This window comes from Hirundo rustica, chromosome 8 (genome assembly GCF_015227805.2).
Source record: "Hirundo rustica isolate bHirRus1 chromosome 8, bHirRus1.pri.v3, whole genome shotgun sequence".
Classification (NCBI taxonomy): domain Eukaryota; kingdom Metazoa; phylum Chordata; class Aves; order Passeriformes; family Hirundinidae; genus Hirundo; species Hirundo rustica.
The window spans coordinates 15,715,373-15,732,558 of record NC_053457.1 but is presented as its reverse complement, the minus strand read 5'-3'; the positions used below and the strand labels follow the sequence as shown (position 1 = coordinate 15,732,558).

The 17,186-nt window shown below is 45.6% G+C and overlaps 1 protein-coding gene across 1 annotated transcript in view; it reads right to left on the bottom strand.

The window, feature by feature from the left end:
* Positions 1-17,186, bottom strand: part of SYNPO2L (synaptopodin 2 like) — a 29,028-nt gene that overhangs the window by 8,929 nt on the left and 2,913 nt on the right. Inside the window, exons 2-3 of the mRNA XM_040071135.2 lie at positions 6,153-6,304; positions 3,223-3,911 (exon numbers count right to left, since the gene is read on the bottom strand). Of these exons, the coding sequence (XP_039927069.1) occupies positions 3,223-3,911; positions 6,153-6,304 (841 nt within the window). The remainder of the gene's footprint in view (positions 1-3,222; positions 3,912-6,152; positions 6,305-17,186) is intronic.

Below are 17,186 nucleotides of genomic sequence, written 5' to 3'. Positions count from 1 at the left end.
AACACAGGAAAATCATTCAGGAAAGGGAAGACGGGAGCTGAGTCCACTTGCCTGTGATCTGGAAAGCTCAGGGCTCTGGAGCACACACAATGAGGACAAAAGTCTACAGAAGTTCTAGAGATAGGAAATAAAGAAAAAAGCAACAGAAAACCCAGGAGCTGACAGCAGTAGCAGTGTTACTGAGATCCCTGCAGGGCAATAGAGCAGTGAAGAATGTCAGTTGCTACTCTTGGTGGTGTGCAAAAGAATTATTATGTATTTTTGTTCTTTTTCTGGGATTTCAGTTATTCATATAGAGGTTTGATGTTTCTAAATACTCATCTAGAAATAATGTACGTACAATTCTGTTTGCTTGAGGTGGAGGGACAAGTGAGAAAGGGAGACAGTCTCTGGAGCTTAAAAATGACAGTGAAAAGTTACAAGAATTAAAACAAAGGACTAGATAAATAACCCCAAAATTGAAGTGAACATCAGAGCAGACATGACAAAGTAGTACGTTCTAGGAAGAAAGGATAAGGAACCATCTGGGGAACAGTCCCAGCAAAATAAAAAACAGTTTTTCACATTCTTATGGAGCAGTGGTGGGAGCTGAAGAAGGCTGTGGCAAGGCAAGGAGGGTTTTTAGCAGATGCACTGGGAATATATTTAGATAGTGCTTCAAAAGGCATCCATCTGCTTAGGTATTCACAATGACCCTTGAATATCTGCTGCCTATATATCAGTACTTAGGCTCTCACAACTGATAGTCCAAGTCACTTCCTGGAGATAACTCAGGTTTTAAAACCCTGCCTAACTTCTAAACCATTATTTCACATTCCTGTTTAGCAAAACCCAGGAGTGTCTGTGTCCCAGAATAGGCCACTGTGCTGTGGCTATTGCTAAGGAAAGGCAGAGGAACAGAGCTTTAAATGCTGCTGTCTGCATGAGAGCCCAGAGCAGCAGTAGGAGCTGGAGCAATGCTAGCCCAGATCTCCTCTCCAAGGCTACGCCTTTCTGGCAAGAGATGCTCTACCACGTCCTCCCGTGCCAGTCCATAGCTCCTCTGCAAGCAGCCTCCCATGGAGCCAGTGCAGCTCAGCAGCCTCCCATCTCCCAGCTGTGTTTATACCTGTGTTTATTCCAGGTACAGGTGTTCTTTAGCTCTGTTCACCATGTAATGAACACCTTCCATTCATCTTCCTTACTTGCTTTCTTCCCCCACAGTCACTGGCTGCTGAACTGGACTTTTGTTTTAATGGCTGCTATGCTTCAGCATGATCAGGACATAGCATTTTGCCTTCTCATTTACTGACAAGATCCCTAATGCAAGAAGAGACCTTGTGAGTGGCCATCCTTGGCAGAGTAACTCCTGCAGGACACCCATGGCCAAACATAAACCAAAAAGAGGGTGAGCAGTGAAGGACTAATAGGAGAATAAAATATTACCTCAGTCTGCAGTGCCTCTGGGAAGCCTAACTCCAGCTGGCAATACTGTTGCATCATCTCCTGCCATGGGATATTATCTTGCCATCAGAAATGCTCTGAATTAAATACGTAGCTTTTCTGGGATCCCTCTGTACTGATGCCGTCCATGGAAATAAGTCTTGATGTAAAGCAATTGCTCTTCTACTGCTGGGACTATCAGGTGGCAGGGAGCAGCTGAGCATGCCTTTCTCAACATTCACCTCATGCTTGTACATTATTCAAAGGGGGTAAAAATAGCTTCATCTTTAGGGAGGCTGAAATTGCTGATTTCTTTCCTGCCTAAGGAAAATGAAAGCTAAAGACTAGGAAGAAGTAGAACAATGCATCAGGTCAGGTGCACTGCCCAGCAGAGCAAGACATAAGGGACCCAACAGAGCCCCCCCTCTTAACACTGGAAAGAGCAGTAGGACAGTGTCCTGGCTGAAGGAAGCACCTAGGTTTGAAAGTTCCCTCTATAGGACTCCTTAGGCAGAACAGATAAAAGAATATTTAGCCCAAGGAAAAGAGAAAAGAGAGAAAATTGCCTAGCAGTATTATCTGTCCTGGGTAAAATGTCTAGCATTTGAAGCAGAGGATTAGAAGTTAGAATCCACATTTTTTCTTTCAGTCTAGTAACTTTTCTGTGCCTCTGTTTTTCATTCTGTCACTTTTTTAAAGTCACTTTTTAAATCCTGCTTTATTTCCAGGCTCAGAGAAATGTAAAGTAGTCACTTATACTACACACTGAGGTACATATACGAAAATAAGTTTATGATTAACTTGTTTTTAATATTACTATACAGATCACAACTGTGAAATCAGGCAACGCTTTGTTCAGCCCTCATGTCTGGGCTCAAAATACTCTATGTGTAGCAGAAACCAGGAAAGAGTTCACAATTAAGGTCACTTCAGGTCCACCACCCATATACTACACTATATTTTTCAGTACTTTATTCCACATGGAAAGGTCTTGACTATCAGGGCTGGCACTACAAGGAGCTGTTTCAAGAGCTGATTTACCATCTCCTGCCTGTCTTTGCTGGCAACCCTCCACTGCCAACACCAAAAACATTATAAATTCTACCTGAACTCATCAGCTGCTGCCAGACATGGGCATCCTTGCTGGAGTGAGTGCCTGCAGTGAAAGTTGATGTAGAAGAGTCCCTCCCTGAGCTGGACAGGGTGAGAAATAAATCAGTTACAGACAAGACTCTTTTGTGGCTACGCTGTCTGTAAATTGTCTCTCATCATCTTTAATTGTGTAATACCGCATGCGTCTGTGCCCATGGAGAGCTGAACTGGACAGAGGGCTTCTTGTGCACCTCTTGAAGTGAGTGTTCTGTGCTTAACACACAGGTAGCTCAGGAGCAAACTGAGCTGCCATAATATTTCTGGAAACCCAGGGAAATTTAACCTCCAAATTCTTTTGTGACACCATCATGTCACCTGACTGTTCTTAGCTCAAAGTGCTGAAGAAACCAATGACATCCATTCTTTTTCCAGCACATAGAGGTGCTAGAGCACATCTGGTTGAATGGCTGCAGCCTTTGTGACTCCCAGACCCCTGACCCCAGACCCTTTCTCTTATCTGTTTCTTAGGTGAAGTAGACCCCAGTGCCAAAGCTGCAGCAGGAAGCCCTGGTCTCTGCAGGTCTGATTTGACCGGTGCTCCTTTGTAAGCTAGAGGAGCTAACCCTGACATTTACAGGAATCAGGCTTCTGGAAGGAGAATCCAGCACTAGGAAAAGGTATGGGTGAATAGCAGTTTAGAGGACTTACTGGCCTGCTTGGCTTTCTCTGTATACGTGGTGGTTAGGTCTTCATCAATTGGATGTTCCACTGGCCCCACCATGGGGATGAGATGGCGTTCCGCTCGGATAGACTTGGTGGCATGGGGCAGGAGCTTCGCCTCTGGAGAAGGCTCCCGTCCCTCTGTTGATGGTGGCCGCAACTGCCCCTCGCTGTCCGAGAATGGAGTGTCTGTGCGACTGCCGGGCAGACAGACAATCTCCCTCTTGGCCACGCCGCTGGAGCTGGCCAGCTCTGCTCCCCCCTGCGCAGCAGCCTCCGGCGTGCTCTCATAGCCGCTCTGTTCAGACAGGGACACCTCGTCCTGAGGCGCATCTGCCCTGCTCGTGGTGCTGTCAGGCGGGGAGCGCGGGCTCTTCTTGCGGGCCCGGCGCTGCTTTTCCTGTGCCACATTGTCAGCATCGCTGTCCGTCTCACCGTAGTAGGCCTCGCTGTCCGGTGGGGACGTGAGGCTCTCCAGGTGCCTCTGTGACCTCCATGGCTGTGAGGGCTGTGAGGCCTGTGAGGCCTGTGAGGGCTGTGTGGTGACCGGGGCTCCTGCTGGTTCAGAGCTGAGTAACTGTGCCGGGGGGCTGAGCAGCGATGGTGGAGAGAGCACTCGCTGCCCTGGAGAAGGGGAACGCTGGAGCCACAGGCCGGTCTGGTCCCCACCAACTATCCTGTGGGGAAAAGGAAAAGTGGTGAGTGACGTCTGCTTTGTGTAGCTAAACTGGAAGGGAACCCTGGTGTGAGAGAGGGCTATGGATTGGGACAGTGTTACAGATGTTTTTCAGGTGGTGCAGACGCATGAAGTGTAAACACCAAGGACAGACCTGTCCCTGACATCAGCTACATGCTCTCATTCTGATTTTCTGCTTCACAGCTCTATGGAAACCAGGTGCTAAACACTGAAAAATCAGAATGCCCTAAAACCATAAAAAATCTACCAAGCTTAATCAGCTCCCCAGGCATTTCTCCTGGAGAGATGAATTCCTGCATAGCAAGCATGCCCCAGGACAGTGAGACCTATCCTTTGTCAGCAGAGAACAGCTGGTGCTCAGCTACCACACTGCACTCCAGCTGCTCCTGCAGCTGAGACTATGTCAGATCTGCAGATCCTCGCACCCCCAAACTGCTTTAGTTCAGACTGGGCTTCCAAGAAGTCACTGCTATTTGTTTGCTCTGACCTTTACGTGGGAGTAAATAGCAAATACCTGGATATAAAGGCCCAAGTGTTTTTTGGGGATAGGACTATGGTATCTCGTGGTAGGAGACCAGTCTAATATTTAGCCTGCTCACTGTTGGACTGCTTCACAAGCTAACTATCAGTACCTAGGTTTTGACAACCATATGCAGTCATGCCGGCCAGACCAACCCATGGTGCCATTTGCCTTTGGCTTAGATGTAGCAATTTCAAGCCTCTAAGACATCTGGAAGGGTGACTGGACTGGGTGCCAGGCAGATTGGGGCAGTCAACCCTACTGCTGGCTTCCAGAGGGAAGGAGAATTGGCTGTACTGACAGGAAAAGAGCGCATTCTGTCTTCCCTCTCCTCGAGAGTGAGTCTGGATTTCCATGGCAGTCTAACTCCAGCCCACACAGATGGAGCTGGGAACTCGTTCCTTCTCTTGTCAGACTCACCAGGGCTTATAAGAACTATAAAGGAGTCCTGAGTATTTCCCTTCAGAACGTGCATACCATGAAGCCAGGCAGACAGCATTGCCTCTGTAAAGCTGTGGAACTCATGAGTTGGATTCCAATTCTAAACTGTGAAAAATTTTTATTTATGTCAAATGCAAACTTTTGTGGAAGCTAAGGGTGGGGGAATTTCTCTGTCAGTTCATTTTTTTTAATACTATTTGCCATTTTGAAATCTTACTGGGGAGCACCCTCAATATTTCACATACAAAACAGAACAGTCCCTCCTCTTCTTTAAACACTTGACCAGGTAACTGAGAAGCATAACTGCTTGTAAGCCAGTTTCTCTTGTTCTGTCTGCCTGCCTTTGTCACTTTATTAATTCAAAGTGTGCTGATTTTAACCTGTTAGGATTTGCCCAGGCACCTGTTGGCTGCATATCGGCTCCAATGGTGTGAAATAAGGTCTTGGCAAGGGACCAGGAGCTATTCTGGACACCTTGTATAGGACTTACTCATCCCACTTAGTCATAGCTAGGGTATAGAGTGAGCACATCAGAAGGCACCGGCACTTTCTCCGAAGCCAAGGGGAAGACCCTACATGCTCAGGCTTTCCTTCTCTGAGCACTGCCCACCCCTGCTCCTGCTTTACAGATGACAGCAACCAGCATGGCTATCCCTCCCCACTGCTCACAGTGCTCTCTCTGTCTTTTCAGGACTGTAGAAGATCACATCTCTCAGCCCTCTTCAGCAGGGCCTGATTTTCTGAGGGTGACTTCTGTTTAGGCAGTAGTGTGGGCTAGCTAGGACCTCACACAGCTTTGCTGCTGTCACCTTTATAGGATTATTCATTTATAGCTTGGGCCACATCCAGCATGCACTGACGCACTGGGTTAACTTAGCATAGGGAGGACGAGGAATGTTACTGGGACTATTTTTTGTCCATAAATTTGAGCCTGATCTCCAGTATACTCCTGAACTAGAGACTGGCATGGATATTTCTTCCCATAAAATGGGGGCTTAGCCACACACCTCTAATCTTTGTGGGAGTCAGTATACAGACTGTTGGATTACAACAGCCCACTGTAAGACAGGGCAAAACATTGAGATGTCCATATGTTAGGCATGTTAGGACATGAGTAAGTTCTCCTGGTACACCTTGCAGTATGGTGAAACCAAAGGCTTCCTGCCTGCCTTGTTTGTGCTGGATGTGGACAGCTGCTGTACTGGATGAAACCGCCCTACTGCCTGCCCTGTCACAGCACTGGCACTTGGAGCAGGTTACCTTTTCACACGGATGTTGAGCATGCCGTTGGAGGCATCGATGATCTGCATGGCATTAGCATGGGACAGGCCAGCACATGACTTCCCATTGATAGATACTAGAACATCATTTTCCCACAGGCCTCCGCGGCACGCTTTGCTTCTCTTTCGAATCTGAAAAAGCAGGAGAGAGGATAAGGATGAAGGGGAGAACAGCAGCTATTTAGTTCAGTTGCTTGTTTATTGCTGTGCTGGCCCTTCTATTGCTCCATTCCTCACAGAATAAAATAAGGCCTAAGATTACTATGCTGACAGAGTGGAGCACTAATCCTCTTGAATGAGCCCTGACTATGCATTTTGGTCTCTGTATTCCTGTTAATTCCAATAATCACTCTTCTGAGCATAGGTCTGACCTGATCACCAACCCTGTTCAAGTTCTTTAGTGCAGATGAAAGACTCAAGAATTTCTTGTCTACATGCTCTTCTCCTCTTGTTCCCTGCTCCTAAGTTGGTTAGGGAGTCTGTGTTTCAGAAAGGGAACAGACTATGCCTGCACATGACCATGTGTCCTTCTGCATGCCCCTACTGTACTTCCTTGGTATGATCCCTGACTCATGGGAGCCTCTGCAAGTACCATCCTCGGGAAAGCTGACACTGGGGAGAGGTGGCAGTTCTGAGGCATATTCTGTTGTTAAGCATTCCTGCTCCAATGGCTTTGGTCAGTGTATTTCTGGACATCTGCATCAGGCCATATGGTGTCCTGTTACACAAGTATAAACTTGGAATAAATCTTTAGCCTTAACAGGAGTTGTGCAAGATATGCATTGCTATATCTGAGAAGGGAGTCGGAGTCACTGCTTCCAGGCGAGCTCCCAGCTATGGCCTCTCATGGCCATCTTGCACCAAGTGTTTCCTTTCCCAAGCGTTCCATCATCCATCAGTTAAACTTCTTACTAACTCAGCCCAGCCTTTCTGCTAGGGCAAGCAAACCAAATGCCCGCTCAGCCAAAAACCACAGACCTCTCCTATATAGGCAAGCAGTGGGGATAGTTTTGTAGGAGAGCTTGGCACCCATTATGTACCCATTTTGCACAAAAAGAATGGCCAGGTAAAATCACTGGGTCAGAGCAAGTCAGGACCAAGGTAGTATTACACTCTATTTGTAGATTCTTCTCAAATATTCTTCAGATCTTGCAGTTAACTGAAAGACAAATCAGTGCAGAGCTGTTTAACAGAGGGTGCAGTGAACAGACTGTGTCAGATCCCTGCAGAGAAGTAATACTCAACAGGGCACCTTTGCCCATATCTCTCAGCCTTGCTGCTTGAGCCAACAGACTCATCTGTAACATCATAAAGCTGCACTCCCATGGCAGCTTCAGAAAAGAGAAGTGAATGTGGGAGGATTGCTGCCCTGTCATTGTTCTTGCAGGAGCAGCAGGGGAGCAGGAGAGGAGAGAGCTGGAGTCCTGAGGAAGTCCCATGGCATGACTGGCTGGTCTTAGGGCCCAGGCCCCCTGCACCCATGGGGTGTGTCAGTGCCCTGGGCTTAACCCTTCTGGCCTGTGTTGAGAGACAAGAGCAACACTCCTCCCAGGTCAGCCTGTCAGCAGGACTGAGAGGTGTTGGGGAAGAAGATGGAAAGAGGAGGGCTGTGCTTCAAGTTGTTTTTGTGCTCACTGGTACTTTATCACTGTAGCCTTTCCAACTTGACCCCAAATCTTGCCTGCATGCTTAAAATAGGGACTGGCTCATCCCAGCTGCCACATCCATCATCCTCTGTCATTTTAGTCCTTTATCTCCTTCCTTGTTAATATAAGCCTGGAATGAGCATGTGTAGGTCTGTAATGAACTACTGCTGAAGAACCTCTGTTACAGTACAAATACTGCTTCCTGATGCTTCCTCCACATGCAGCTGAGACAGTAAAGACACGTTTTCCAGTGCTGCATACTGACACAGCAGCTAATGAAAAGAGTTAGGAAGTTGAAGAGAGGTTAAAAGGAGGATTTCCTAGTCTTCCCCAAAAGTCCAGCTGCTGCTCCACAGCCAAGTACTTGGTGCTTAGCACTGGATGGGAACATACTTGCTGAGTATCTCTCCCAGTTGTGAAGTGAGGGGACTGGGGGTTAAAGGCTGTCAACAGGTGCTCAGAGCATTCCTCACATTCCATGGTATTCCTCCCTGCTCACTGAAACCAGGGCTGTAGGCTGGTGACCAGCCAGAACAGCAACAGTAAACTTCCTGCAATTCTCTAGTCCCTCAGTACAAGTCTTTGCAGGCAACTGTTTGGGGTTCCCAGGCAAGAAGGATCAGTCTGTGCTCCCAACACTGCCTGATGCTGTTTCAGGTACCTTTATACCAGAAAAGGCTGATGAGACTCAAGCAGGCCAAGTGGGCTGATAATCATGAGCAGGCAATGCATTTTGCATTTTTCTCATGATTAGGTCTGTGCTCAAATTTTACTGGACTGGCAGAAAGCACATGCACTAAAGCAGCTCTTGGTACTTCAGTGCTCTGCAGTCCAGGAGGGAAATTTCCATGTCTCCATCCCTTTCTGGAAAAACAGGACCAGGTCTCCTCCAGTGCAGGAAGAGACCTATAGAGTCTGAAAATAGTGTGTCTGGCTCAGTCTTCCACAGATTTATAAACACTCCCTGGAAGTTTTTGAATTTGCTTCCTGGGATCAGAGGGAAATGAACCTATCCACAGCTTCATTTTTTATGCCAAACCCCTATCTCACTGCATTTGCCAGGGGGGAAGGCAAAGGGGTTAAACACAGAAGAAGATTGTGCAGAGAAAGGACAGGACAGGACAGGACAGGACTTAATCCACAGCCAGGACAGCAGGGTGCAGTGTGCTGGAGGCTGCAGAGCCTCTGGACAGAGACCAGCTCAAGCCTGCCAGTTTTTATATGACTGCCAGCTCTGTGCTGTAGAGACTTTAATGACAGCCCATAACCTGCTCGAGTACAGCGAGGGCAGCACAGAGCTGCTGAGGCCCCAGGCCAGGGTGGCTGCTCAGTCCAAAAGCCAGGCTCCCTGTCCATCCTGAAGGTCAGGCTGCCCTCAGGATCAGCCACTTGCTCCCCATGTCCAAAAGATGCCCTCTCCTGGGCACCCAGTGTGCCACATGAAGTGTCACTAACAAGGAGCTTCTGCTTAAGCTGCAGAAAGCTTGGAAAGTGTCACCCAACAGCTGTTCTGAAGAGCTGGGAAAAGTTGGAAAATGTGGTGTTTCAAAAAGAAAACCTCTCTGCCTTCTGTAACACATACCTGGAGAGCTTTCTTATGCAAATGAGAAGCGGCACTGACAGACTCTGACAAGTGGTCAGGGTCAGCCCAGACCTGGCCCTGAGGGGTTGCATTGTCCAACCTTCTAGCACATACTGGTAAGGACTGACCTCTCCTTTTGTGTGAGGAGCCCCACAAATTCTGTGAGCCTCTTGTAAATGACTGTTAGACTTTCCACTCCATGCCTCAGTGGACGCACTCTCCCATGGCATACTCATGTCAAGGTATGTCCTGTTTAGATTTCAGATAGGTTTAGGAAATCCCAATTTCAGAATCTTATGGATTTGTGCTACTGGAAATATATCAGTGTGAAAAACTGGAACACATTTATTTAGAAAATTGTCCATCTCCCTGCAGGTGATCTGTAGCAACAAAAGAGCTCTTGTCAGAAGGGTTCAGGTCTCTGCAGTACCTATGTACATGCACATACATGCACATTTTCTTTCCTTACTTTGCCTGCTTCCTCCCATTGATCATGTTCAATCAGACAGAAGGGAAAGGACAGAGGCAGCTGAGACAGAAAAAAATGGAAAAGAGTAAGGCAACAATTGAAGAGGAAAGGAATAAGAAAAGGTGTTGAAAGGAAGGTCAGTGGTAGGAGAGGCCAAGAGGGCCAGGGCTGAGATCAGGCTTTAATGGTACAGTACAAGTTTCCTTGTACAGCCCTAGGCAGACAAAAGGACATGCTGACTGTTGACGTGTCTTGGGGAATTCAGCCTAGCTTTCAGGAACAGAATGCAAGAGAGGAGGGGGTCAGATGAAACTTGGCAGCATCTGTCCTTCAGTAAGGACTATATTTAGATAGCGGTATGTGGGGGCTGAACACATGCTGGGGTGCTAAGAATAGAGTAATCCTGATAGTAACTCAGTGCTTCACATCTTGCCTCAGTACAGCCCAGGGAACCTGTCTTGAAACTTTGCAACCACTCTCCCTGCTGGCCAGCACTGCTCCCTTGTAATGAAGTAGGCTGTGGGTAAATAGAAGTGGTTTGCAGTGTAGGCTCATCTCCTCCATCTCTCCCCTTGCCTCCCAAAGCCACCTCCCACTTCCTGTCAATGGGAGAGTTCAGCCTATAAGGTAGGATGATAAATTTTATTATCAGTCTTCACCTAATCTCCTACAATCTTTCCAGCAGAAACCTAGCAGCCTCAGTCCAAGTAAGAGTTTTATACTGAATACAATTCATCTTCCCACCCAATGTCCTTCCACTCTCTGACTGCACCTCTCAACACACAGCCGTCCCCTTGCCCCAGAAGCTATAATGCCATGAGGTCCAACACTCCATACAACCTGGCAGTGTTTAAATTTCATTCCTAGCCTTATGTGAAATGCAATCCTGTCACAGGATTCTCATGGAAAGGTAAGAATTTACTTTTTGTGGTATAAAGCATTACCAAGATGGAATGACTCAAGCCAGAGTCAACCAGCATGTAGGTCTGCTCCTTCTAGAACTTCCTGCTCAGCTGAACCACAAACAGAGCAGTTGCTAGATGCAAAAGCAGAAACAAACACCCTCCATCTCTTCTTCTTTCTGAAAATGTGTACTCATATCATTTTGGTTATTGGACCAGTTTGGTTTTTGTCCAAGGCGGGGGTTTACTCTCTTTTGCGTAAGGAAGGATACCCCTGTGGCTAGAGCGAGGAGATGGCCAGAGTGGGTAGATGGCTGGAATGGGATTCAGAAGACCTGCATGATTTTTTGAGTGACCTTGGAGAAAACACTCAGACTGTGAGCCTGGAAAAAAAGGCAGGAGCCTGGAAACCAGGACATTTTCCAACAGTCTTTCCTTATTCAGTTGCCCACCTGAACACAGAGATCCAGCGAGATACTTTCCCTATGCCTTATCCATTAAGTAGCAAATAATATCACATCCTCAAGTCAATGCCATGAATTACACTAAGCATTACAATGACACATGAAGTTATTTCCAGTAATTTCCTGATAAACACTGTATTGCTTCTTAAGAGGTGACACTGGAAGACTTGTCTCTTGGTAAAGTAGGTCCAGTGTCCCTGCAGACCTACTTCACAGCTCATCCAAGGTGAAGCTTAATTAGGGAGTCTTTATACAAAGAAAGAGGGGAGAGAACACATACTTTGTGGGACGGACACAGCAAGGGAGAGCAGTGAAAATACGTATCTTAGGTGGCAGGACAGACTTGGGTGCCTTCTGGGCAAGGGGTTTAGCAATGAGAGCTGGTAGAGGAAGAGGATGCTAGTGCTGGTCAGTTGCTTAAGTCCATGTCAGGCTGCTGTAAAATATGTTACTGCCTAGAGTCTACTGGTGCAGGGATGAGAGAACAAATTCTTAGATGCACTAGATTTAATTCTGATTTGTACCAGGGGATACAAGCTGATATAAAACAAACACAAACAATCAGGGATTGTTGGTTTCCTCTTACTGAAACAAAGTGCCTTAAAATGACTTTTTGTTGTAGTTATGCAAGAGAGGGAAGAGAAAAACAACCTCAAACAATCCACTTTCTTTTCCTAAGCAAAAAATTTAGCACAGGTGTAATTGTGGGGAGCAAGTTTCTAGCTAGACATGGCCCCAGATAGATAAAAAGAGGCTTTAACTCCATAACTATTTGTTACTTGATGGTAGATTAGCAGAAAAGTGATTGAAATGTAATATCAATGACAAAGAATAATGCCACATGTACTAGAATATATACTAAGAGTACTTGATAAGCATTTTACCCTCAACAGAGTAAGCAGCAGGGTATCAAGTGTTTTTTATATGAAGCAAGGATTCAGAAGGAACAGATATATTTGTCAAATATTTGTACCAGGTACCACATTTAGGAGCTGTGAGAAAAACAAAAATGTTCATTAAAAAATGCTTATATATGTCCCATGTAAGTCATTTTTCTAGAGGCTCAGCCTGGCTCCTGTGCCATAAAAGATTTTAGAATCTAAGCCTAATGGAATTGAAGCTAATAAGCAAATCTAGCAACCAAAATGTCTTTTTACAGGTACAGGCACTGAACTGGGACAGGAGAGAAAGACCCTTGAACACAGGGCAGAGCTACTCAGAGACATGGCTTTAGTCCTCCAGAACAAGGTGTTCCCAGCCTTCACACTGCATGCTCATACTGCACTCTAAGGGGCTGTGAGCATTTGCAAGCCTTGAATAAAAACCCTTCTGAAAACAGAAAGCTCTTTTCAGCTGCTACTAAATGTTGAACAGCAACAGTCTGCCTCTACAGTATTTATGTTGAGAGAGGGCAAATTAGAAGAAGACATACCTACTATTATTTTGATAGACTGAGGGTCACTTTTGTTAGCAAAAAAATACTGAACACATAATATTGCAAGAGTGGGTTAGTGCACCAAAAGACAGCACTCACTAACCCAAAGGCAGCCTCTCAGCAACAGTCTGAGGAGGATAAGCACCATTGTTCTGCGGCAGCAAGGACAGGATCAGCCACAAGTATGGATTAGAGAAGTATCCCATTCACCTGAAGGATCTAGGGCACTTAGGTACAGAGAGCTTCCCATGCCTTGCAACATCTTTGTAGTCAACTTGTAGATATGAGTGTACATCAGAAACCAGATCCAGTAGCAGGCTGAATAATGTCAGCAAATGTTCCTGAGCTCTGGAGCACAGCTACTGTAGCATTAAACTGTTGAAACGATCCCTTGGCACACCTTTGGTTCAGATCAGCTACTGCTGTCCAGAACAATTCCCAGGCAGTTTGGGAGCTAGAACAGACCATTCCCAGAGCCACTCCTGTGGGCATGTGGCCATTTTATTTGGAAGAGTAGAAAATGTTATTTGCTGGGCTTCATTACACTGTGTAGCAGCTGGCATAAGTGCCAGAGAATTGTCCCAGGTACATTTAATGCACCAGGTATGTATGGTTTCACAGCAGCTTCTCATCAAGAGATTCTTCCAGGTCCTCAGAAAGTTCCACTGGTGCCACACCATGTGCTGCCTCAGTAGCAGCCAAGTGTAGCACCTGCCTCAGTGCCAACAGGCCATAAAATATGTCCAGGAGCACTCCCAAAGCAGCTTGAGGGCCCCCCAAAACCAGCATTAGTGACTGCTACAGACACGCAGTGGTTTTTTAGGTGTGAACAGTAAACATTTGTGAAAACAGATAAAGAACAGGCTGCCCTCTGAAAAGGGAAGAGGAAGAGAAGGTGCTCGCAAATCTGGAAGCCATCCGATCTGTCTGGGTTAGAGCTGGCACCTCCAGCAGGAATAATGTCACATGAGCAAAGGAGAATGGCACAGAGCACCCAGGCTGTGCGTCATGGGGAGCAGTGACATGGCCAACAGGCAGCAAGGGTATCTTGCAGAGGAGACAGTAGAAACTGTAAATTATCAGCAGAGAACCAAACAGTGGGAATATGTGGGGAAGAGTTAAAAAGGAGGTTGTGATGAACTGCTCTTAAAAAACAAAACAATTTTTGGTTTTAGAACCAATACAATCCTTGTTACTGCTTCCCCTAACAATTCCCCTGACATTGCTGCAGAGTATTTGTACAGAGCAGCCAACTGAAAGGAGTCTCTTGAGTTACCAGGGCCAATCCTCTGTACTTTTCAGAGGCCATATTGTTTACTCCAGTTCATAAATTGACTCAAAAGATTTTCCGTTCTTTTTCTAGATTGGAAAGTCTCTGCTGAACCTCCCTGATTAGTTGTTCTGTGCTGTCAATGCTGTCACCTATATTTGAATAGTATTGCTGGTATTTGCTCAACATCTATTTGTAGATTGCAGTCACCTCTTTCAACATTTTGCTGGGTGAAAGAAGCCTTCTCTCCTCCCCTCCTTTTCAATGGCTGCTCTACCTTACATTTATTTTCCTTGAAAGGGGCTGATTCTGTAAGTATGGTATTTCCAGTGAATTCCCCCTTGTGCATTAGACAGTAATATCAATGCCTTTCCTAGCTCTCTTAGACATGTCTGCCTGAGGCTCATTTGTTTATGTTTGCCCCCCTTTTTTCTTTTTTTTTTTTTTTTTTTTTTTTCCCCAGAGAGTCATGGTTTTGCTGGCTTATTATTGATGGTGAACTAACATGCCCAGGTCCTTTGCCTCTACTATCAGTACCAGCTGTAAAGACTCAGTTTCCTCTATTTTTTCCAGTATTACTTGTACTTGTGCTGGAGGTAGAAGTGCCTTCCTTGCTTTTTAAAGAAAGTAACCATATTTGCCCCTCATTGAGTAAATCCTGTTTTGTAGCAGGATCCCTGAAGGCAGGTTTGTATGCACTTGCATCATCTTGAAACTGTCCCGTTCATAAAAATTATTTCCATAATATAATTTCATGATAGGTTTCTACTTTGGTTGATTATTGGCACTAGTGCTTACAACTTTTCTCAGACTAGCTATTTTACATTTTGTTTTGTTTCTAAAACATTTGATGGACATATCCTTACTGCAAAGAAATCCTCCAGGAACCTGATGGTATTGTTCTCTTTTACTCTCTTTTCAGAATGGGTAAACCTTCTCATCAGTTACAGCTACATCTGAGGACCATGTACTTTCCCTCAGCCTTTTTAAAATAAACTCTTGCCATCTATGAATCCTTTTTGCTTCTTGTGTTTATGTTTGTTCTCTTTCTTCCCTGATGACTGTTTCTGGTCAAAGATTTCTTGTGTTGCATTGTCATTTGCACCACAGCTACTGAGCTAGACCAAATCAGCTTTATTTTGCTGAGGGGTAGTGTAAACTCCCACTAGAGCTTATCTGCTTCATTAGGTAAGAGGTAAAAGATTTATTAGGAATCACAATAAGCCAGTATGAATCCAGAGTAGTTCAACTGATTTCACTCAAAAGGACATTGCTGTAACTAAGAACAAAATGAAGATTGTCCTTTGCTTTTTGTGTTCTTTATTCTTTACTTCCCTCTTTTTTACTCTAGTTCTCAATATTTCTATCCTTTTTACTTTCTCCAGAATGATTCATGTCCTCTGTTGATGTTTGATCCTGCTGTGTATCTGCATGCTGAGCATATCAATGTCTGCCTTTCTTTCAGCTTACTCATTACAGCATGATACTTTAATACAACCCTCATTGAAAAATCATCTATTCTTTCTCACTGAAGGCTCCCCAGACATTTAAAAGTTTTCTTGTGTTTATTTTTCAGTCTCACTCCCTACTCTTATAGTATCTGTTTTTATGAGACAAATTATTAATGGTAGGCTTTTCAAATACACATCAGTATGGTAGCCTTCAGTTTCACATTAGGCAATTTTAGCACCTGGACACTGCAAATTATTGTTTTGGTGGAACAAAAGAGTCAGTGTGTGCTCTTGTAGGCAAGTTTAAGATGAAAGGAATAGGAATTTGCAGTTACAGATCTGGAACCATATAATCAGTTGGTGTTTATGCTAGCATTTCAATTTTTCTTGTGTTGCTTAAATTTGTGCTTTTTCCTCAGTATCCACTGGGCACTGCTGGAAGAAGCAATGTTCTGATCCCAAGGCAGGCACAGCTGGTTTGGCTCCGTAAGTTTACTTGAACACAGAATTAGTTATCATAGAATCATAAAATGGTTGGAAGGCATCTTAAAGATGATCTTGTTCCAACCCCTCTGCCACTGGCAGGGACACCTTCCACTAGACCAGGGTGCTCAGAGCCCCATCCAACCTGGCCTGGAACACTTCCAGGAATGGGGCAGCCACATCTTCTCTGGGCAACCCGTTCCAGTGCCTCACTACATCTAATCTGAATCTCTCCTCTTTTAGTTTAAAATAATTCCCCTTATCCTATCACTATCTATCCATCTAGAACATACCGCTCCCTCTTTTTTATAAGTTCCCTTCAGGTACTGGAAGGCCACAATGAGGTCTCCCCAGAGCCGTTTCTTTTCCAGGCTGAACAATCCCAACTCTGTCAGCCTGTCTTCATAGGGGAGGTGCTCCATCCCTTGGATCATCTAGATCCTCCAGACCCTAGGAAGTCCACATCTTTCCTGCATTGAGGACCCCAGAGGTTTATGCAGTGCTCCAAGTGGGCAAAGGGGCAGAATCACCTCCCTCCGCCTGCTGGCCACTCCTCTTGTGATGCAGCTCTTCTGAGCTGTCAGGGCACGCTGCAGGCTCGTGGCCAGTAATGTACAACCCAAGAGGCTGTCCACAAGTATGTAATTGCAGCATCCTGCTCCAGGTGGGTCCCTGAAGCCATAACCCACAGGGAGTTATTGAATGGCACGGAAGCTTGGTGGCAGCTGGATCCAGATGTGAAGACACAGCTGCTTTTCTACCCTTTTGTGTCAGCTGGACTGAGGTTAGAATTGATCCTTTGCTTGGAGAAACAGTTTAAACTACAGCTATGCATCCTTTTAGTCTGTGGGAAAATGGGTTTACACCCCACTTCTGACATGTTCACGTACTTTAGTTTGTTACAGCCAGTTGAATACTTTGCAATAGGGAACAGTTTCAAATGCATATATTCGCTGTACATTTCAAGTTAATTGCAATTTGAAAAAAGCCAGTAATTTGAGCTATCCTTGTGAGCACCTTATGAGAGAACAATCAATTAGAGGCAAAGGGGAAGGGAAGGGAAGGGAAGGGAAGGGAAGGGAAGGGAAGGGAAGGGAAGGGAAGGGAAGGGAAGGGAAGGGAAGGGAAGGGAAGGGAAGGGAAGGGAAGGGAAGGGAAGGGAAGGGAAGGGAAGGGAAGGGAAGGGAAGGGAAGGGAAGGGAAGGGAAGGGAAGGGAAGGGAAGGGAAGGGAAGGGAAGGAAAGGAAAGGAAAGGAAAGGAAAGGAAAGGAAAGGAAAGGAAAGGAAAGGAAAGGAAGGAAAGGAAAGGAAA